Genomic DNA, 22,116 nt, shown 5'->3' with positions numbered 1-22,116 from the left:
AGCTCCCCAGCCCCACGGGCGTTGCAAACTCCACACCCACCTGCCACCTAGGAGTACAGAGCAAGAAGGATGACACCTCTTCTGCAGAGCCACGGTATCACAGAGGGCGCATAGCAGGATGGGGACTTTGGACAGAGAAAACCTTGAAAATGAAAGTCCGGCTGAGGATATGAAGAGAGAACAACAAAGGAGGGCGTTCTTTGCAAACTTGGTTCCCTTTTTTAAAATATGGATCACAGTCACCTAGAGGGAACAGTAGAACACAGTACAGCGGTTTTTAAGGGATTTCCTCTCACCAATTTTCCTCCGGTCCCTTAATTGTGTTTAAGCCTGAGTACTTTGCTTACGGTCCCTTAGGGTGGTGATTTGCATCTCCCTCTCTGGGTTTCTGGGTTGCTGCTGGCCGGAGCTGGCAGCTGTCTCAGTCCGACTCTGGCTGGGAAAGGTAAGAATCTTTGCCTCGTTCTTTGAAAGATCTGGGAGAGAAATGTTGAATGCCTACGGAGGGGTGGAGCGAGCGAGGGGGTATAGATCTCACTCCTGCATGGGGGGCTTTCTGAAAAGTTCTCCTTATTTAGAGGAACTTTTTTGGAGCCATGTGTTTTAAAAAGGACCAGAAAGATTTCCTCTCCCTTCCGAAAGGAGGCTCGCAGAAAGAAGGCTCGTTGCATTGTGGATGAGGTTTTACATTTGGGGGCAGGTGTCCCCTCAGAAATTTCCAGGCGTGTTTAATATCTTATAGGCACAGAGTGGGAAAAAGAAGGAAAAGAAACTATCCAGAGTATCAGGTGTGGATCTCTAGGGATTGTATTTGGATCTCAGTTTGAAGAGGTAAGAGCCAGTTAAAGCTGCATGTGTGTCCGTGGCTATAACGCTACTGTTTATTCTTTAGCTACAGCTTGTGCCTCCTCCCCACACTTTCCACTTCTTTGTGTTATCAGTACGGACAACCAGTTATCTACTTAGACTCCGCAGATGCGCATCTGTGTGTCTAGGTAGAAGGAGAATTGGGGTGACTATGACACCTGAAGCCTAAAGGGCGGAAGAAACTTTGGTATGAGAAGTAATGCCAGCCCTACCCACTCTCGGGGCACAGACACACTGGCCAGTGCCTCGCTGTAGATTCAGCCGATGGCTCGGCATAGGAAAAGGTGTCTCCAGCTTCTCTCCGCTTGGCCCGTGTACCGTTGGCTTTGGTAACAGGGGACCGCGATCTTCAGCAGGATAAGGTGGTATGATAGCCTGACCTTCAGAGGGGCTGTTGGACTATTCGGGGGGAAGCAGCCCATGTTGGGAAGTAGAGAGGAATTGCCCCCAAAGGTAGAGTTTAGGGTGGGAGGGCTGCCTTTCTTTTAAGGAGATTCTTAAGAATCTCTCATTTATGTAGTCAATGCCCCCCCACCCCAATATCACCATCTCCCCAGGGCAATAAGGACCCACGTCTGGTTCTCAGGCTTCCTTATCTTCAACCCCAAGTGTCAGGGCTCTTCCTGGCTGATGGCCATGTCCCTCTCCACCCCACCTTCAACAGTGTGAGGCTGAGGCCCCCCAAGTACTCATTGACACACTCAGCAGTCTGGGCTCCCCCTGCTCAGTCAGGCTTCACGGACTTTTCAACCTAATTTTTCAAAATAAAATAGCCCAGCCCTCTCTGGCTCTCATTCTAGAAAAGAAAGGAGCCCTAGCCCCTCTCCTTTCATGACAAAAACATCGCAGTATTGTTACTAGACGAGGAAAGAGCAGGCTATGGTAGCACAGAGGCGAGATGCCAACAGTTGGAGAAATCTAACAACCCGAGGTTAAAGAAAAAGAAGAAGAAAGAATAAAAACCCAGTTTCTTTCCTTATTTAATCTAGATATGTAGATTTGCTGGGTCATTTAAAAAGAAAACTCATATAGATTAAAAAAAATAGAGGGTGGATAACTTTTAGCTATAAAAGTATAGAACCAGCTTAGAATAGTCTCCTAGTATTATCCCCTTTTTTTTTTTTCCCCTCAAAAAGACAACTTGGGGCTTTAAAATTTTTGAAAGCTTGTCTAATAAGGTATAAACCAATAAGGCCATTTAGGGAGAAGGTGAGAAATTGACCTTTAACTTTATTTTTCGAGAGGGTGAAATGTCAAGCCAAGCCGTAGGCTCTGAATGTTTAAAATACCTTACTCCTTAAAGTAAGTCAAGGAGCAGCAGATCGGCCCTGAGAAGGAGCCTGTTACAGACCGGCGGATCAGAATCTACATTTCACAAGCTCCCTGTGTGATTTTTGTTCCCATTAAAGACTAGGGATCAAACCAAAGGGTTCTCTCTTTCTGTGTGACCTTTGTCAGATGACTTAACCTCTCTGAGCTTCATTTATAAACTATTTATAAACTCAGTTCTAAACTCCCTTGTAAACTAGTGAGAAATCACGTGAATGCATGCACACTGTGTGTGCCCAGCCCGTAGTAGGCACTCAGTGAATGATGACGATGACGATCATCTCAGCATTGCCAAGGTTACCTCCTAATCCAGGTAGTATGTAATTTAGATCCAGATGACTGGTTTTCCCTCTGAACCACAAACATTTCTATCTCCCACCTTGTTTTTAAATGAATTAATATCATTTGGGAGGGTTTTAAGCTCCACATGGCCAGCACGCACACAAATAAGTAAAGAATACAAGGGAAACCTAGGAACCTAGATTTTTGCTGGCTTAGAGGCTGAATTCAGCTGCCCCATGCCTTTGCAGCTGTTCCTGCCACCCTAAAGTGTCTGTCCCTTCAGCTCCGTCCCCGCTGCCGGTCCGCAAAGCTGACTCGGGGATTTTCTTATGAAAATGCCTGATGGGCGGGAGGACGATCTGGTGGTTGGCTGGGGAAAAAATGAGTGATGCAAAGCAGTCCACTTAACTAAACACTGCGAGAGAAATGAAGTAAAAGCTGGCTCCTGTCTCTGGAGACGTGAGAATGAGTCTGACATATCACTGAGCAGAGCTCGGGGAAGCCAGAACGTGGAATCTGCTGGCAAGGAAAAGAATGAGGGGGGGGGGGGATGACAGGGAGGGGCCATTGGAGGGGGAGGAAATAAAAAGAGCGAGCGAGGGAAAGACAAGCGTCATTTAGGAACAGAGGTAGAGTGAATGCAAGAACGCTAGGATCTCAAACCAACCATATAGTTAAGGATATTTTTTATCTTTTCTTTTTCCCCCAGAGGAGGTCCCTGTCCTGTCATTTTGTGGACAAACAGATGTGCTGTTTCGGGCTCTTTTCCCAGAAGTTGACCAGAAGACACTGAAACGCTGAAGTTTTTTTTGCCCCCCCTGAAGTCGAGTGGCGTCCCTGGTAATGGATTGATTCTCTCGGAAGTGCAGGTGCGTATAAGTAGTTTGGGGACAGGTCTGAAGTTTCACATTAGCTTAAAGCTCATCTGTAGGGTGAAGATTATTTTCTTTCAGACATAATATCAAATATCCTTTTCCTGGTCTACCCAGCATTTAGGGTATAAGTGAACAGCAGTGATTCACTTGGTAACTAAAAATTTTATGCAAATAGGCAGCTCTGACTTATGTAGATTAATTGCCCAGGGAGTGATATTTTTGATCTCCCAGGGCAGGAAAAAATTTGTAAGGTTTGATTTGAGCTTGAATTCGTTTTCCATGGATGCTTAATATGTTCCAAGTATTAATCTCATTAAAATAGTCCCTAGTATCTTTCTTGAAATGTGGTGACTACACTGCTTAGCTCTTCAGCTGCTGGGTGACTTTTTGAGGACACGAGACAATGAGTTAACATGTCCGAGTGGCAGAGAAGGGTTTTCACTGAGAAGAGTTTTTCATAGAGTCTTTGAACCAGATGCTTTTGATGAAGTCTCAGCTTCTGCCCAGAACTGATCAGATTCATTTAGAAGGGTATATCACAGCAAGTCTTGTACACAAGGGCATGGGACAAAATGAACTTGTAAAACTTCATTAAAAATTTAGCATGCTTATTTTTTTCAACATGTCATGATACACATATTAAAATTCCTTGATGAGTTTAATGGAAAACCTGTATATTAACAAATTAATCATCCTAATAGTTGATATTTTGAGGTTTTATTCTTTTTATATTATTCTTTTTATTTTTAGTGAATTTATCGGGGTGATATTGGTTAATAAAATTATCCAGATTTCAGTCGTCCAATTCGATACTACATTATCAGTTGATCTTATCTTTAATGTAAAAAAGCACATAATTATATCCTACATAATTGTTGAATTTTTTTCTTAATTTTTTTTCTATTCCTTGCTTCTCTGTTCCTTTCAAAATGAGAAATATTGCCACATTTTGGATCCACACATCTTAGCCTCATTGTCACTGAATTTTTTGCTGAACGGCGTCTGTACGAGGGTCCCAGAGCACACGTTATGCTGCGATGAACAGTTACACAGTAAAGACTTGTTGACTGTCAGGTTGATGTAGAAAAACACCGTTCGTACGCTGGCTTCTGAGCTTCACATTGACTCAGTGGGCAGTGAATGGGTGATAGTTCGGAAAGAATGTGTGTCATGCGCGGAAACACTGGCAGAGTCTAAGTTGCTATGAGTTGTGGAACGAACTGTGCGGAGTACTGTTTGTGATGTCACCTCCCCTTGAAGGAGGTCTTTGGGTTAGGACTGAGGCTTTTCAGTGCGCTGAGAAGAAAAAGAGAAGCAATAGCTAAAGGGGAAAGGCTAGTCAAACTCAGTAGACCGCCGAGTTATATGAAATACTGCAAAGTGCTTCCTGCTTTTTCTGTCTTCCCTTATATGGTTATCTGCTTTATCTTGCTTTTTGCCCAAGGAAAAAAAGAACAAGGCAAATGATAAAAAGAAATCACGGTTGATTTTCACATGCGTTGGCACCTCCTGGGAAAGAACACAGCGGTGTCTCCCCGGCTCTTTACTTCTCCTTGCGGGGTTCACGGCCATGCATTTGCTGACACCTCCTGTCTTCTCCTCCACAGCGTCCACCCTGGTGACTGACAGCCCTCGGGTCTAGTCTGTGAATTCATCCAGGAGGCACCGCTAGAAGAATGACCGAAGAGCCTGCCAAGGAGATCCCAGGAACCCCAAGGTCTCCCAACCCAGGGACAATGGAAAAGAGCCCCAAGAGTGAAGTCGTGGTCACCACGGTCCCCCTGGTCAGCGAGATCCAGCTGATGGCCGCCACGGGCGGCGCCGAGCTCTCCTGCTACCGCTGCATAATCCCCTTCGCGGTGGTGATCCTCATCACCGGGGTCGTGGTCACGGCGGTGGCTTACAGCTTCAACTCGCACGGCTCCATCATCTCCATCTTAGGCCTGGTCCTTCTGTCGTCGGGACTTTTCTTGTTAGCCTCCAGCGCCTTGTGCTGGAAGGTGAGACAGAGGAGCAAGAAAGGCAAGAGACGGGAGAGCCAGACGGTTCTCGTGGCGAACCAGAGAAGTCTGTTTGCTTAGGGCTGGATGAGATCAAGTGGGGTGCGTGGCCTGCACAGTCAGCTCTCCCTGCGTGGGCCAGCTCACCCAGAACTCCCGTGGGAGAGTTCAGACTTGGCACCGGAGCAGACGAGAGGACTGGGGGTAGATGCAGGCTGGGAGGGCGGAGGGGGTTCTCACGTGCAAGGGACGACTTGGATCTTCTTCGATGACAAACTTAATTCTAAGGGCTATTTCTCAGATTGTAAAGTCAGCTTTTTTTTTTTTTTTTCCCCTCCACTTTCAACATTGTCGGGGTCATGGGAGGTGTACTGCCTTAGACAACATTTGGTTCAACCTTGGACAGTAGCCAAGAAAAGAAGAGAAAAAGAATCAGAGAGTCCTGCCCACACCAGTGACCTGCCTCCAAGAGAAATAACCCACATGGCTAAGCAGTGGTATCATACACATGTTCCGCCAGGGGTCTGAATTGCCTTGGCTTGGCGTGCTTCTATGAAACTCTATGGTAATTTCTTTTTTTGATAAGTTGATTGCCTGACATCTGTTTTATTTTTTACCTTCAGTAACTCATAACTGGTGGTACTTTCTCTTGAAGAATAAACTAATATTTTTATGTTTTTAACATTGGACAATTTTAGATGATTATAATGATGGGTCAGAAGTAAAAAGAGGTGAAGGGTATAGCTACTAGATGCCATTGGGGAAAAGATTAAATTAATATTAAAATAATCCAATATAGCACTTTTAATGATTTTTATATAAAGGTTTAATGTAATTTTCATTTGAAATAATAAATACTTATTGCTGCTGAAACTTCTTAAATGACTGTTTCTGTTGTAGTTACTTTTTTCTTTTTAAAATTTTTTCTAAGACTTTATTCATTTTAGAACAGAGAGAGAGAGAGAGAGAGAGAGAGAGAGAGAGAGAAGTAGGAGAGGAGCAGGAAGCATCAACTCCCATAAGGTGCCTTAACCAGGCGAGCCCAGGTTTCGAACTGGCGACCTCAGCGTTCCAGGTCAACATTTTATCCACTGTGCCATGTTGCTGTTATTCTTAATTGCACTTCCAAACTTCCCATCTTGCCTGGACTCATCTGCAATGTTTCAGCTGTATTTCTCACAAATGGACGTGTTGCTTCTTCCTCACGTAACTACTGCAGAAGATTTTAAATCTTTGCACATGATGCTTTTCCATGACTTCTAAAGAAGGCTGTTACTTATTTTTACTAGAGTCTAAAAGACTTCTATGCTCTTACAATGAGGAAACCAATGTCTGGGGTCTGGAATTTTATCAGGCATTGTTAAATGTATTTTACCTATTTCTTGAAGACTCGATCATTAACTATTATTGGCTTAACATATTTCTGGGCACCGACTACATGCCAGGCATCGTGTGGATTCTCAAGGTTGCTCAGCCCTGTTAGTTCTAAGGTGGCTGTTTCAATTCTGGGCACATCAAGCTGTTTTACCCCACTCAGCTAGGTAGGACTCTACCCTATCACCCCAACCAGAAACAGTCCTGGTCCCTGTACTTTCAACTACATTGAACTAGAGCAGGAAGCTAGTTAGGTTTGAGGCCATTTCTTTAACCTTGGAAAAACAAGGCAAAATAAAACAAACCTAGCAAAACCCTTCAGATGAAAGGCATTCCGTCAAGGAATTTAATTAAACAGGGCAGACGCCCCCAGCTGGGACAGCTCCCTAGGACACAGCTAGTTTTGTTAAGGGGTGAGGACTTGATGGCTTAGTTATTCCTGGCCTTGAAGGTCACACGGCGAGAGTCTGCAGTTGTTGATTACAGTAACGTACACCACGATTATCTTAAACACGTGGAGATCGACACCCCACTGGATGAAATACAAGAGCATGGTACTATGTTTATTTCAATGGGAGGGCAGTCAATGCTTTGAGACACCACTCTTCTGTTCATAGAGATTCAAAGTCTCCCCTTCTGCTTGATGAAGAAATGTCTCAGGCAAGTGTTCAAGGTTTCCTGTGGTCTGACCCAAACAGATGTATCCAGCTTTCGCTCTCACTGGAACCTGGAAACTCCTTCTGAGTGTAGTCAGACCAGACTAGTCCCCATTCCGGGGTCAGGCTTTGGTTTTGCACCATGTCTGTATCAACGTCTGTGTCTCCTCCTCCGGAATACCATTCTTTCCCTCTCCATCCCCATCCAGCCACATCCTGCCCCTCATTAGAGCTCCAGCTGAACTTCGACCTCTATCCTGGTAGCCTTCCCTTGGATCTGAAAGTAACTGCTTCTTCAAGAGTCTTTATTCTAATCACTTATTCTTTGAGCGGACCTTCCATTTTCTACCACACTGGTGGCGTACCCGTGTTATCCTCTCTCAGAACTTCGTAGAAGTGCGTGATGTCTCTTTATTTCTTTTTACCCCATGTGGTGCCTACTGAGATGCCTTGCGCGGAGTACGTACTCAGTAAGTGTTTGCTAAATGAACTAAAGAATGAAAAAATCAAAGGCAGGTTTTTATCTCTTCAAAGAAAATACTTTCGTTCTCAACTCTCCCAAAATAGGTCATCTTCCGGTGCCCCGCCCCCACCTGTTAGCGCCAGGTCCAGTGAATCTTGACCACCCTGTGTTTCTCCAGCCACACCTGCCCTTCTAAATGCCTGAAAAGGAAACTCATGAATTACTTCAGGCCACCAGGGGGCCTCATGCGGCTACCTGAGTCCCAAAAGAAACACCCTGGAGTGACTGATATGGGATTGTATCTGGGGATAGAAATCTCTGTCCTAGCTGTAAGGAGTCAGAGAAGGTTCTCCACTGAGCCCACCCATGCCCTCCACCCTAAGCCACTTCACAGTGGCTATTTCTGGGTTCTCCTTGAAAGCATGGGAAGGACCCGCCCTGTGTAGGGAGTGTTCATTTACATTAATGGTTCACACCCCTGCAAACAGATAGTCCTACCCACCCAGCTAGTCCCAGTCAAACCCAGATCTGAAACATGATATCACAATGATCTTGTATGTCTGTATTGGACAAAGTTTGTCTTTACAAATGGTTTTCTTATATACTGATAAGCAGATGTTAAATGCCCTTGTAAGCATGAGGCAAGCATGTATGTATTAAAAAGTTAACCTGGTCCCATTCTGGAACACCAGAAACTAGCTCTATCACCCAGCAGGATTTTCCCTGAACCCCACACATCCCCGAATGCACAGGAATGGCTTTCAACCTCGTGCTGGTCTCTGTCCAGGTGAGAACCACAACCACAGAGGTAGCCTGGCGCTTCCCACCTCCCTGTCTTCATTAATCAAGGGAGTCTTCCTTAGAAGGTGGTCAAGGTCAGGTGGATTGTGCAGGAGGCTGGGTCCAGGAGACCCAGGTCACAAATCCTCAAACTTACTTCTTTGTGCCACCACCCCCAGTGAGAGAGAGGGAGAGAGAGAGAGAGAGATAAAGAAGGAGAAGGAGAAGAAGGAGAAGAAGAAGAAAGGGGAGGGGAGGGGAGGGGACAGGCAGGGGAAACAGGAGGAGATATCCTGGTCTCCTGGGAGGTATTATGGTTTTGAACTCGGGAAATTCAGTTATGAATCCCAGCTTTCTACTACAGTAGATAAGCTCGAGAAGTCAAGCCTCATCTTCAAAATATGGTGAATTTTTAAGAAATTATTTTGTCAACTCTAAAGTACTACTAATTGCAAAATTATATAATAAAGTACTATAAATTACTCTTTATAATATCTAATGTCGACTTCAAGCTTCTTTTTCTACTCATTGTCCCCACATGGCATTTAGCGTCAGGCCACCCCTTGTTTTGATTAAACGGCTTTAATCAGTCACTTTGTGTAACCTTGACATTATCCACAAGGCTTTCCAGACCCGAGATAAGCTGGGGAAAGCACCTGTTCCAAAGATGAGTCATAATTTACGTTTCCCTGATAATATTATGATCCTCCGTGCTTTCACACGGACGTCATGTAAAGGAAGTCATTGTAAAGGTATATTTTATATAGAAATTCAATGTAGGTGTCCCCAATAACAATGACAACAAATTAGAAGAGTAAGAAATCCTCTTCCCCCCCCCCACCCCTCAATGCCATTTAAGCCAATCTTGTCCTAGAATGCCCCAAAGACAGGAAGGAAGACCAGGGCCGAACTCTAAAGAGAAACAAAAGAAATGAACTCCTAGTTCCCAGCTTTCGAGCCTCCAGGGCTACCACGGGGATTTAAGGCTGACCTAAGGCATCTCAGGGGAGTTCTGTTTCTGCTTGATGCTGACAGTCCTCCCTGGTGTTAGGGCTTCGTCTCATGCCCAACAGCCTCAACTGTACCTGACAGTACCCGACATGCTCTGCGGCACTTTGAGGGGGGGAGCGCGAGGGACTGCCCCTTCCTGCCAAGGTGCAAACGACAGTTCATGGAGAGGAAGTGACGTCTTCAGTCGAGGCCTCACCGCAAGGAAGGCCCCGAGTCAGGGCCAGTGTGCTGACCGCCTATGATAATCACCCCAGTTTTAGGCTCAGTCATGATCGATATCATTTCTGGGATGTCTCTTCAGGAAAGGGAAACAATAAAGATTAATATATCACCTACTTTTGAAAAACTCTTTCAAAGTATAATATATAGAGGAATATATCTCTAATATAGAGAGAAATATTAAACTTCACAATTAAACCTGTGGAACTAACACCCAGATTAGGGCACTAAATTTTGCCAGCCCCCTAAAGCACCTCTCCCAACCCTTGAATCCACGTCCAGTAGCTATTTTTTTCAGGTGAACCACCAGCCTCCCCTCTATGTAGTTTTGTCTATTTTATAACTTTATATACATGGAATCACATGGCACCTGGCTTCTTCTATGCGATACCGTGCCAGTCAAGTATATCCATGTTGTTGGCTGCATGTAGTTATACATGGTTCATTCCCTCTGCTGTGTAGAATTCCACTGTACAAATATAGCATCGTTTGTTTATTCTTTCTGCTGTTGATAGACATTTGGATAGTTTGTAGTTTCAAACTATTAAAAATCATTCATGTGGTAGCTAGCCTTTCAAATGACCCCCCAGTGACCCTTGGCTTCTGGTCCGCACAGCCCTCCTACGTCATCTGGGGGCTGGTGTGTGTGTGACCAATAGAATATGGCAGAAGTGATAGATAGTATGTCAAGTCCTAGATTGGGTTATAAAGACACTGAGGCTTTAACCTCGGTTTCTCTCTCTCGCTCTCCCCCTCCCTCCCTCTCCCCTTGCTCTGGGGGAAACCATGCGCCATGTCCTGAGGACACAGAGGCAGCCACGGACAGGCCCATGTGGTGAAGAACTGAGGCCTCCAACCAGCAGCCAGAGAGGGAGAGGAGCTGAGGCCATCCAGTAACTACCTAGTGAACTTGGAAGTGGATCCTCCCACAGTGGAATCTTTCGATGACTGTGTGCCCAGCTGACAGCATGCCCAGAACCTCACTGAGAGACCCTCAGTGAGAACCCCCCAGCTAGGGCGGCGTTGTAGGACTTTTATGGGCACTGTGTTTTCGTGGATTCTTTCTCCACTAAAAAATAAAATAAAAATGAGCAAGAAGGGAATGGTACTGATAAATATTATGGTCCATAGACACTGCATATACTGTGCCTGATGGGCCGGTTGGCCTTCATCCAGCTGGGTCGCTTGCAGATGCCTGCAGAACCCACAGAAACCACGAGCGAATAAATTGCTTTAAATTGCTCAGCTCTGCAGTGCCGTGTTCTTCAGCAATAGATCGCTAATATTGTGCTGTTGTAAAACTTCCTCTGTGATTTTTGGTGTACATACATGCACATTTGTGTTGAGTGTAAACTGAAGCGTGGAATTCCTCGATTAAATGATAAGTATGTGTTCAGCTTCACTACCAGAGAGTTTTCAAAAGTGGTTGAATGGATTTATTCTCCTTCCAGCACTATGAGAAAGAGCTGGATGTGTTACACCTTTGTCAATTTCTTATACTTTCCCTCATTTTTATTTTTGTCATTCTCATCAGTATAACACGTGCTTTTAAAGTATATATTGAAGAGATCCAGTGTGGCACCAGCATGTGGGTGTGAAGGGGAAGGGCAGCCTACACGTGTCCGTCAGCAGACGGGTGGATAAAAATGCTGTGGCACATCTACACAGTGGAATACTAAGCAGCCATGAAAAAGGAAATCTTACCTTTTGCAACAGCATAGCTGGACCTGGAGATTATTATGCTAAGTGGAGTAAGTCAAACAGAGAAAGACACGTACCATACGATCTCACTTAGATGGGGAATCTAATGAACACAATAAACTGAGGAATAAAATAGAAACAGAGGCCGGGTCACAGGAAACAGATGGACAACTGTCAGAGAAAAGGGGAAAGAGGGAGCTGGATCAGAGGAGGTGAAAGAATCAGCCAAGAACATAGATGCATAACACACAGACACGGACAACAGGGTAGCGACAGCCAGAGGGAGGAGGGGAGCAGAGGTGGGAGGAGGGCAGAAAGGGAGAAAAATGGAGGTGAAAGAGACTTTGCATGGGGCGGGGGGGGGGGTCACAGTATGGTGTGTAGAGAGTGTTATATTGAGTGGGACACTTACAACCATGTCAACACAACAAATTAAAGATTAAACAAAGAAAAGGACAGCAGGCTAGAGATTAGAGAAGAAGTCAGAGAGGGAAAATAAGACTATATGTGGGTTTTCAAAAAGCAAAGAAACAAAAGATAAAGTCTTGGCTCTGGCCGGTTGGCTCAGTGGTAGAGCATCGGCCTGGCGTGCAGAAGTCCCGGGTTCGATTCCCGGCCAGGGCACACAGGAGAAGCGCCCATCTGCTTCTCCACCCCTCCCCCTCTCCTTCCTCTCTGTCTCTCTCTTCCCCTCCCGCAGCGAGGCTCCATTGGAACAAAGATGGCCCGGGCGCTGGGGATGGCTCCTTGGCCTCTGCCCCAGGCGCTGGAGTGGCTCTGGTCACAACAGAGCGATGCCCCGGAGGGGCAGAGCATCGCCCCCTGGTGGGCAGAGTGTCACCCCCTGGTGGGCATGCCAGGTGGATTCCGGTTGGGCGCATGCGAGAGTGTGTTGGACTGTCTCTCCCCGTTTCCAGCTTCAGAAAAATACAAAAAAAAAAAAAAAAGGCAAAAGATAAAGTCTCAAAAGAAGTGTTCTGGAGACCAGGAAACCGGACCAGAGGCAGTGCTAACAACGGCTCTTAGCAAGCACCACTAGGCTCCAGACATCACGCTCTGAATTTCGCATGAATAATTTCATTTGACCCTCACAACAATCCAGTGAGGTAGGTACTGTTATTGTTTTCATTTCACAGGTAAGGAAACTGAGTCACAGATTAGGCCAACTCATGGAGAGCGCACAGCTAGTAGAATAGGGTCTGAGTTCAAGGCCTAGAACCCACTCGCTTAACCACTATTCTATACTCGCTGGCACACCGTCATCTTCCAATACCGGATTCTCGAATTCATGTCCTAACCAGAAGCTGAGCAACACAGGGTTAAGAGTCTAAGAAGCTAAAGCAAGAGCGAGTCAACAATTACGAGAAGCCAGGACTCAAACTGTAGATGACTACTCAATTATTTGTCATCTGAAGCCAGGTCTTCCTATAATAACCTCCCTATATTTGTAGCATTTTACAGTCATCAGGACACTCCTACTCGTTAGTGAACGTGGGACTGACTCGGGACCTGGGCCACTTCTTCCACCACCAGAGCCAATGCTCTCGTTGCCAACCTCCTCAAGTTTCCTGTGTGGAAAATTCAAGACTCGGAATATCAACCAGCCCCTGCCTGAAAGAAGAGGCAGGGTGTGACAAAAGTGCATCGCAGGAAAACCTAGCACACTTTAGGGATAATCAAAGAAGTCTTCCTGCAGGTGGTGACTTGATAAGACCAGGGCGGGGAGAGGGGTCAGCCATGTGAAAGGAGTAAGGAGGAGCAGTCAGGGATACTCCCAGAGGGAACACCACGTAGGGATGCCGACGGGCCGGAGAGGAAGCTAGCCTTCAGCCTCTCCAACTCGCTGGATTGTTGTCAGGCTCAAATGAAAGAACTTTTAAGGGGGATTTATCAATTGCAAAAGCCTGAACAAGCAAAGTGGCTCATAACTCCAGTAGCCACAGGGCTCAAACTGACAACCACAGAGTCTCACGTTCATGTTCTAATGGAGCAGAAACACTTCCCTTCCACCTCTGAGCACTATGAGTGTCAGCAATAAAAAATGTCATAACTGAAATCTTCCTCGTCATCATTACAACAAGAACTGTCTTGCCTGAAGCCAGCGCAGCACAGTGGGGGCTAACGGCATGAACTCCAGGGACAAAGCACTTGGACCGGAAACTCATCTTTACTGCTTAGTAGCTGTGTGTTTCTGTACAAGTCAACTTCTCCCTGCCTCAGTTTCCTCATCGGCAACATGGGAAGAATAATGGTACACCTTATAGGGTAACAGTAAGTATTAATTAAGTTAATAGATATAAAGTGCTTTTAATGTCAGTGACTGGTACTGAATATATTACTGTATTTTTCGCTCCATAAGACGCGCCTGACCATAAGACACACCTAGGGTTTTAAGGAGGAAAATAAGAAAAAAAAAATATTCTGAACCAAATGGTTCACTCCATAAGATGCATGGGCATTTTCTCCTCCACTTTTTTGGGGAAAAATGCATCTTATGGAGCAAAAACTATGGTAGATAGTAGTACTATTATCTCAAAATTAATTTTAAGTTAGTTTTGTTTTGTTTTTTCCAAAGTAGAAGGAGTTAGGAGGCAGACAGACAGACTCCCACATGTGCCGACCGGGATCCACCCAGCATGCTCACCAGGGGGCGATGCTTTGCCCATTGGAGCATTGCTCCATTGTGGCCAGAGCCATTCTAGTGCCTGAGGCAGAGGCCATGGAGCCGTCCTCAGTGCCCAGGCCAACTTTGCTCCAATGGAGCATTGACTGCAAGAGGGGAAGAGAGAGATAGAGAGAAAGGAGAGGGGTAGGGGTGGAGAAGCAGATGGGCGCTTCTCCTGGGTGCCCTGGTCAGGAATCGAACCTGGGACTTCCACACGCCGGGCCAACACTCTACCAGTGAGCCAACTGGCCAGGGACTTTAGTTTTTAAAGTTAAGTTTTCTAGCTAATTTATATGCCTTGAGTGAGTTTGTGCAATATATAAAACTGCAAAAGCTACACAAAAATCAGTTTAAATAGGAAAGTCATAGAAAAATAGTAGTTTACCTCCTGAGTGAAATCATAAGCACTAGAGAAAATGAGTTGAAACAGAAGTTTTCATTTGACCATATCTGGCAGGAACTCCCCCCTTCCAGATCCATGTACATAGCAATGTTTTGTTTTCTCAATCAAAAGTTGTTTATGTTTGGTGTATCCATGTTCAAATGTACATATTTTATAAATAACCCTATGCTATCAAGTTCCCTGAGAGAGGGCCAGTTAACATTTCCATAGTGCTTTGATGGAGACGTCGCATTTTCACCTGCATTGCCTTACTGACTCCTCCCAGAAGCTCTATGAAACATTATCTTCATTTTTATTTATTTATTTGAGAGGAGGGGAGGCAGAGACAGACGACAGGAATCCACCTGGCAAGTCCCCTATGGGGCAATGTTTTGACCATTTAGGGTGTTGCTCTATTGCTCAGCAACCAAGCTATTTTTAGCGCCTGAGGTGGAAGCCACTGAGCAATCCTCAGGGCCAACTCTGTGGAATCAATCAAACCATGGCTGTGGGAGGGGGAGAGAAAAAGAGAAAAAGAGAGAGAGAAGGAGGAGGGGGAAGTGTGGAGAAGGAGATAGTCACTTCTCCTGTGTGCCCTGGCTAGGAATTGAACTTGGCACATCCACACACTAGGCCCATACTCTACCTCTAAGCCAACCGACCAGGGCCATTATCTTTATTTTTAGATAAAGAAACTGAGGTTAACATTGGAGAAGTTAAGTGGTTTCCTAGTGATCAAACAGTTCGTACATGTTAGAATTAAGACTCACATCCAGACTCAGCTCTTTCTCTTCCATCTTGCCACTGCCTTACTGACCTAGGAACTGAAAGTTCCTACAGAATGTCCTTCTTTGGGGTTCTATGTCCCCTGACCACGAGCTAAAGATGTTTTAACACAGCAGTTCTCAACCTGTGGGTCGCGACCCCGGCGGGGGTCGAACGACCAAAACACAGGGGTCGCCTAAAGCCATCGGAATTTCCGACCCCTGTGTTTTGGTCGTTCGACCCCCGCCGGGGTCACAACCCACAGGTTGAGAACCGCTGTTTTAACAAGTATTGCAATTGGTTACACCTATAGCTATAATTTACTGTTCTCCCTGATGGGACACCGACATAAAAAAACAAAAAAGTTAAGGTGGTGAATTGAGATTTTCATCAACATCTGAAATAAACCGTATAGTTTTAAATGATGCAAAAAATATAACATGTTAATACCACACACATTTTCCTCTAAGCAGCTCTTGCTGCTTTTGAGGTTTATTTGTTTTTAAATAATAGAAACTTACATCTCAGAAGAGCTTACGTCTCTGTCAGGAGACCGTGATTTCCAAATGCCTGGCCAAATGCTGACTCCTTCAGACTTACCAGCAGCTCTTTATAAAGGCCAGGGCTCTCAGGTGCTGACCCCAAGAACTCTGGCTGAATGCATTTAAAGTGGGACCCAGGATATGTATTTACAAACTAACAAAAAATGTCCCAGGAAATGCAAATTAATAACCACAATGAAACGGTTTTTTTCTCCTATTAACTTATAATAAGTGGAAGATGGAATAATATAACTTTAGCAAGGCCAAGGTATCCGGTAACATGGCTACATTTTATTAAATCGTAAATGTGTATGGCATTTATTCCAACTTTATTTCACTTTTGGAAACTTATCTGAATGTCCTAGACGTAATAGAACCACAGGAATATTTCTTTCTTTATTGCCAGCATTGGCACAGACACACACAAAAACAGCCTTTGAATGAATTATATGGTGCATCTACATATTACATATACTGTGTAGCTAATAAAATAAATGAGGCTGATTGGGATGTACTAATATTCATTTAAAAGGGTGTCTGCAAAATATCATGTGACAAAGCAAGTTTTCAGCTAGTGTCTATCATATAATACAATTCTTTTTTTTGGACAGAGATAGAGAGAGTCAGGGAGAGGGACAGAGAGGGACAGACAGACAGGAAGGCAGAGAGATGAGAAACATTAGTACTTTGTTGCAGCATCTTAGTTGTTTATTGATTGCTTGTTCATTGATTGTTTTTTCATATGTGCCTTGACCGGGGGGCTACAAACAAAGCAAGTGACCCCTTGCTCAAGTCAGTGACCTTGGGCTCAAGCCAGAAACCTTGGGCTTCAAGACAGCAGCCTTTGGGCTCAAGCCAGCGACCATGGGGTCATGTCTATGATCCCACATTCAAGCCAGCAACCTCACACTCAAGCTGGTGAGCCTGTGCTCAAGCCAGATGAGCACGTGCTCAAGCCAGTGTCCTTGGGGTTTTGAACCTGGGTCCTCCTCATCCCAGTCCAATGCTCTATCCACTGCAAGACCTTCTGGTCCAGCCATATAATATGATTCTTAAAATCTAAATTGGAAGTGTGTTTGAGTTTGTTGAAACGAAGAAGAAGTATAGAACATATGGTGAATCATTAAGAGAATTTACTGTTGGGGGTGTTATTTTAAGGAAAAAAGAGATAGCTTTTTAGAGTCCTCTGTATTGTTTGAATTATTATAATAAGCAATAATTCACTTTAAAAGGACATAGAATGAAAGGGGGCAATAAAGTGGTACTTAGACAAACACTACAAATAAAACTCAAGTGCCTCCTGACGTGAGGCACTGTTAGGGAATTGTCGGCTCTGGCCGCTCCCCTCTGAGACGGGGCAACTCTCCATTCATTCTCTCAGCCCTTTGCCCTGTATTCACAGAGCACATACAATGTGTCAAGCACATCCAGGCGATGCAAAGCCAAGCAGTAAAAAGGGACATTTTGTGATTGCGTTAAGATAAGTCTGAGGCTGTTTAGGCATCATCTTACCGAAGCAGTAACAGCCTATAGGGTCGACTCCTCAATTTAACCTTATATATTTGGCTTGACTTCCATACCTCTGGTATGAAGATGGAATGGGAACAAAACACAAAAACAACCTTTGAATGAATGATGACGCATCTACATGTTACATATAGACTATGTAGCTAGTAAATTGAACGAGGCAGATTGGGGCGTACTACGGTCATTTGGAATAAATACTCGTAAGAGTCTTAAGTGTAACAGCGACAGGGTGCAATACATAGCAGTTCCCCTTCCTTCCTAAGGCAATCACAGGGACATAGAGGCTGCGGCGTCACGGACATTAGGTGTCATCGCCTGAGTTGAGGTACGACATTGGTAAATTAATGAATCAATCCTTAATAATTGAGACTATTCACTCAGGAGTCAGGCACACCCTAAAAGTCCCTCTGTGCAGGGAGCTGGAAGCCCAGCAGAGGTAACCTAAGAGTGTGTGTGTGTGTGGGGGGGGTGTTGAGGGGGCCCTTTGTTTTGTTCTAACATGGGGCAGTCCATCCAGCACCGAGTCACAGTGGCTCTGACGCCCACCGCTCCCAGGTTCCCAAGCCTTTTCATCCGGAAGTGCGGGCCATGTCCAAAAAAAATAGAGTGACACTTTTGCTCCCTCTCAGCCTCCTATCGAGAAAAAGCACACACAGATGATTTTCCATTTCAAGTTCAAATGCAGAACGGATTGCTTCTTGTTTTGCTTGACTGGGGTAGCTAATGAGCGTTCTGAGGCTGGCAGCCTGCCAGCCATAGACCAGTTGTGATCGCATTGTCTTAGGGACCCAGAAAAAAAGAAACTAGACGGGGGAGAGAGGGGGCGGGGGGGGGGGGGTGGCAGAAAAACCAAAAGTTTGGAGAAGCAGTGGTGACTGTGACCGTTGGCACTTCAAGTGCCCAGCACAGGTGGCCCCGCTGTGCGGAGTGGCTAGTCCGGAGAGAGAAGGGAGCCTCGGAGGCGAGGCTTCTGCTGCTCCGTTCCCCTCCGGCTCCACTGGATAATAAAAGCGCTTGCATCAGGGGAAGGCTGGCACCACATTTTCTCACTCTCACAGTTCTAACTTAATCACGGCAGGAAGCTCTCCCTCCGGCTACTGGAAGGACAAGTTGCGTCACTAGGAACATCTGACTCCGGGATCTAGTGTCAATCACTTTGCCTAAGGTCATTAAAAAATTCTAGGGTGTCCCCTTACAACATAAAGGCTTTGCCCGAGTGACAATTAAGAGGAAACACGTAGCATGATAAATAATTGAACAGGTGGATTAAAGAAACGTCTTTCCTGTGCAGAATGAGAGGGGTTGATGGACAGTTGGGTCAGCTTCCTCCACCGCGCAGGGTTCTAACCGGTTGAACTGCTCCCCCCCCACCACTTTGCCTTTCTTGGTTGTTCCAGGAGTCTCTTCGGCCTCGTGGAATCAGACAAGCTGTGGAGAAAGGTAACACCTCGGGAGAGTCGCTTTCCAGGGACACCTGCCAGTGATGATGTAGCAAACTGCGCACTGAGCAGGATCCTATCTTGGACGTGGGTTTGCGCGGGACAAACTCTGCCAGGGGTCAAACGGCAAGTCCCCGTCGGCTGGCATGATTTTAAGAAATGCTCCGTGTGGCTTGCTGGTGCCAGAACACCTGCAAAACACTAACGGAGTGTCAGCCTTTCACACAGGGTCTCACTTCTGAGGTTGGGGCACGTTTTGCACCCAGACCAAGAATAAATAGAGTTTTTAAGTCTCCCAAAAGGGGACACGGGGTACCGATTTCCTGTATCATTCACAGCAGTCTCTACGGCTTTGTTTGTTCCTTTCCTGGCAAGATTTAACACCAGAGAGTTCTTCTATCCCTGAATTGGTAGCTGCCCCGCCAGTGGAGGCTTTTCCAATAGAGGGGAAAAGAGAGAGAGAAGGAAGCAGGGAAGAGACACAGAGCACAGTGACTTGAGCACACAAGCCCCCCTCCGGGTTTCTATTTGCAGCGCAGCGGAGGTATCTGAAGTTCCCAGTGAAAATAAAACCCCGCTTGGAACTCCGGCTACCACGGCATATTTTTAAATGGTTACGAAAGGAGTCTGAGCATTTAGACTGGCAAAGCCCAGGATTCTCGGGCCACTCTGTGGACAATACTTGCGATCCACCCAGCAGACAGACCCCTGCTTCACCAAACCAGCTCAAGGCAAGAGGGTGATACAAGTTGGGTTCAGAAAAAAGGCAGAGGAAGCAGGTGACCCGACTAAGTGATTCCTATCTTCTAAAAAAGTTAACCGCGCCAGAATTGGGTCGAGACAGAATCGGAAGACAAAGTGGATTTTTTTCCAAGAAAAACAAAATGTATAGGGAACATTTCAGACATACTGAAATGACAGAATGGTACAATGAAGTCTCCAGGTAGCCCTCTCCCCAGCTTCGTTCACAATGATCAACTCAAAGCCAATTTGGGCTCATTAGTACCCTCCCACCAAGTCCCATTTACCACCTGATTATTTTGGAGTAAATTCTATGCAACAGATGATTTAAATTTTTATAAGGTTTATGATGTGGCTGTAGCTAGTGAAGTTATATACTATAGCAGATCAATCAGGATAATTCATTTTGGATATGGTTTTTTGTTGTTGTTGTTGTTGTTGTTGTTGTTTTTAGAATTTGAACAAACTTTCCTTGACCTTTTATACGAACTAAACATTGCTTTCATGTTAGTTTTGTAACAGTTTTCTCGGTGGTTCCATCTAATGGCTAGACAGTGATTAGATGCAGATAGATAACAATCTATAGTTTTGCAGAAGGTGACTCTTTGGAGAAACGAGGGTGGGTGTAACTGAGAAGCGTACTGACCCTAAGTATGGATGCAAAACGTGGTGCGAGATTACAGGGGTTATTGGAGGCGCAAGGAGATCAGAGAGCTCTGCCGGTTACTCCATGGTCTGCAGCCAAAGCTGCTCTTTGATCTTCATCCTTCAGACCGGATGATTAACCTCCCCAGAGGGCTGCCCTTTCCTCCTCACAGACCCAGTCCCGTGGGGCATCACAGCAGAGCAAGGAAGCCTGGGTCTGACCCACTGAATCTACCCACTTCCCCCGGCAGCTCAGTAGCTCTGACCGAGCCTCCCCTTCTGCACCCATGTAACCCGGAGAACAGTTGAGCAGCACATTCAAAACACAGCGGCAGTTCATGTTCAGTAGTGTTTAGTACAAGCAAATCCACATTTAGCAAAGACATAGATTCTGATGTTGCTTTTGTCTGGAGTTTCTGTTTGGACTGTATAAGGATTCATCTTTGGGTTCATCCTATTTAGCTTCCCCTGGATATCTCATTATATTTTGATAAATGAACGTTAGGTGTGTATTTCAGGACTGCATATATTCAATAGATTTTTTTTTTTTTTTAGAGCTCCTACTCTATGGAAAACGCTGTTGTAAATGCTGGAGGAAAGCAGAAGTTGAATAGTAAGTCGTCATGGAGATCAAGGAGTTTGCAATGTTTGCAATTCTTAGGGCAAGAATACACATGGCTGTGATGCCACAATAGGAAAAATACAAGAAAAGGAAACAAATGCGAACGACTGAAAATTTCATTGTTTTTATCAGAAGGTGCTGAAGATACAAGAGGGCCACTTGGATGGAAGTGAATCCTAAAAGGCTTTGAAGCTGGAAGAGTGTTTTAATTAGAGACATTGGAGTTGAGGGGAATAAAGCACTTCAGGAAGAAGAGAAAGTGGCTGGAAAGGAACCATGTGAGCACAAGTGGGCCAAGGTCAGGGAAGTGCACACAGCAGCCACGTGGGCCAGCGTGTCGTTCCCTTTAGGCAGGAAGAGCAGGAGAGATGTAATAGGCAAGTTGATTGCACCATGGCAAGTAACAAAGAACCTGTGAGGGGTTCACTACCCAAAGCAAGATGGCCTGATCCTGTTACACCTGAGTTGTGTGATCCTGGATATGTCACTGAGACTTAAAACTTGAAGTCTAAAAACCCCAGCTGTCAACAGTGCCTATCTCTGGCTATTGTCTCATTACTTAATCAGTGGGGTCCAATGAGGTTTCCCTGGATTGTTCAGGAAAGTCAAGGCCATTACTATTCTTATTATTTTTTAAGTTTTTATTTAGAGAGAGAGCAGAAAGCGGAGAGGGGGAAGGAAGGGAGAAAGAGAGAGAACGAGAGAGAAAGAAATAAGCATCAATCCGTGGTTCCACTCACTTATTTTTGCATTCATTCATTGGTTGACGCTTGGATGTGCCCTGACCACATCAAACTCACAACCATGGCATATTGGGACTACACTCTAGCCAACTGAGCCACCCGGCCAGGGCTCAGACCATAGCTATTCACCGTGTATTGGGAAAGAGGCGGAATGCAGTCACCCATCGACCTACCCTGTGGTGAGCGGATCCCAGACAGGTCTGACGGCTGGAACTGCTCAGACAAGGAGGAGACTCCTCTGAAGACCGCTCTCTTGCTGCTGGTGAACAGCAGAGCGTTGCTTGCATGGAAAGTGGCCTCACAATCCCAGGGAGGCTCGGCCAGCAGCAGTGTTTTGTGTTGACTTTGCTGGGAGGGTCACCTGCAGGTTAACCGCTGGGTAGGTCCCTGTGATCTGGGACTCTATGGCAGGACCTTCCATTTTCAGTTAGTTTGTCTTATGACGTGGCCAGCCTGCCTTCATCACACACCCCAAGGCCTAGGGCACT

General features: G+C 45.5%; 1 protein-coding gene across 2 annotated transcripts; it reads left to right on the top strand.

The window, feature by feature from the left end:
- The first annotated feature begins 400 nt into the window (after window positions 1–400).
- On the top strand, window positions 401–6,235 carry TMEM100 (transmembrane protein 100). 2 transcript variants are annotated; one of them, XM_066366426.1, is made up of 4 exons: window positions 401–445; window positions 743–831; window positions 3,188–3,347; window positions 4,961–6,235. In XM_066366426.1, the coding sequence occupies exon 4, from the start codon at window positions 5,030–5,032 to the stop codon at window positions 5,432–5,434; it is 405 nt and encodes a 134-aa protein (XP_066222523.1). In that variant the 5' UTR covers window positions 401–445; window positions 743–831; window positions 3,188–3,347; window positions 4,961–5,029; the 3' UTR covers window positions 5,435–6,235. The 2 variants fall into 2 exon arrangements, with proteins under 2 accessions (XP_066222523.1, XP_066222524.1); XM_066366427.1 differs by lacking the exons at window positions 401–445; window positions 743–831 and having other exon boundaries at window positions 3,110–3,347.
- Window positions 6,236–22,116: the final 15,881 nt, after the last annotated feature.

This window comes from Saccopteryx leptura, chromosome 2 (genome assembly GCF_036850995.1).
Source record: "Saccopteryx leptura isolate mSacLep1 chromosome 2, mSacLep1_pri_phased_curated, whole genome shotgun sequence".
NCBI lineage: Eukaryota > Metazoa > Chordata > Mammalia > Chiroptera > Emballonuridae > Saccopteryx > Saccopteryx leptura.
Note: the sequence above shows the minus strand (reverse complement) of the source record. Positions and strands in the feature narration are given on the sequence as shown.

What these genes read in the sequence shown, in the direction of transcription:
- TMEM100 (XM_066366426.1), top strand. Translation starts at nt 5,030, where the DNA reads ATGACCGAAGAGCCTGCCAAGGAGATCCCAGGAACCCCAAGGTCTCCC.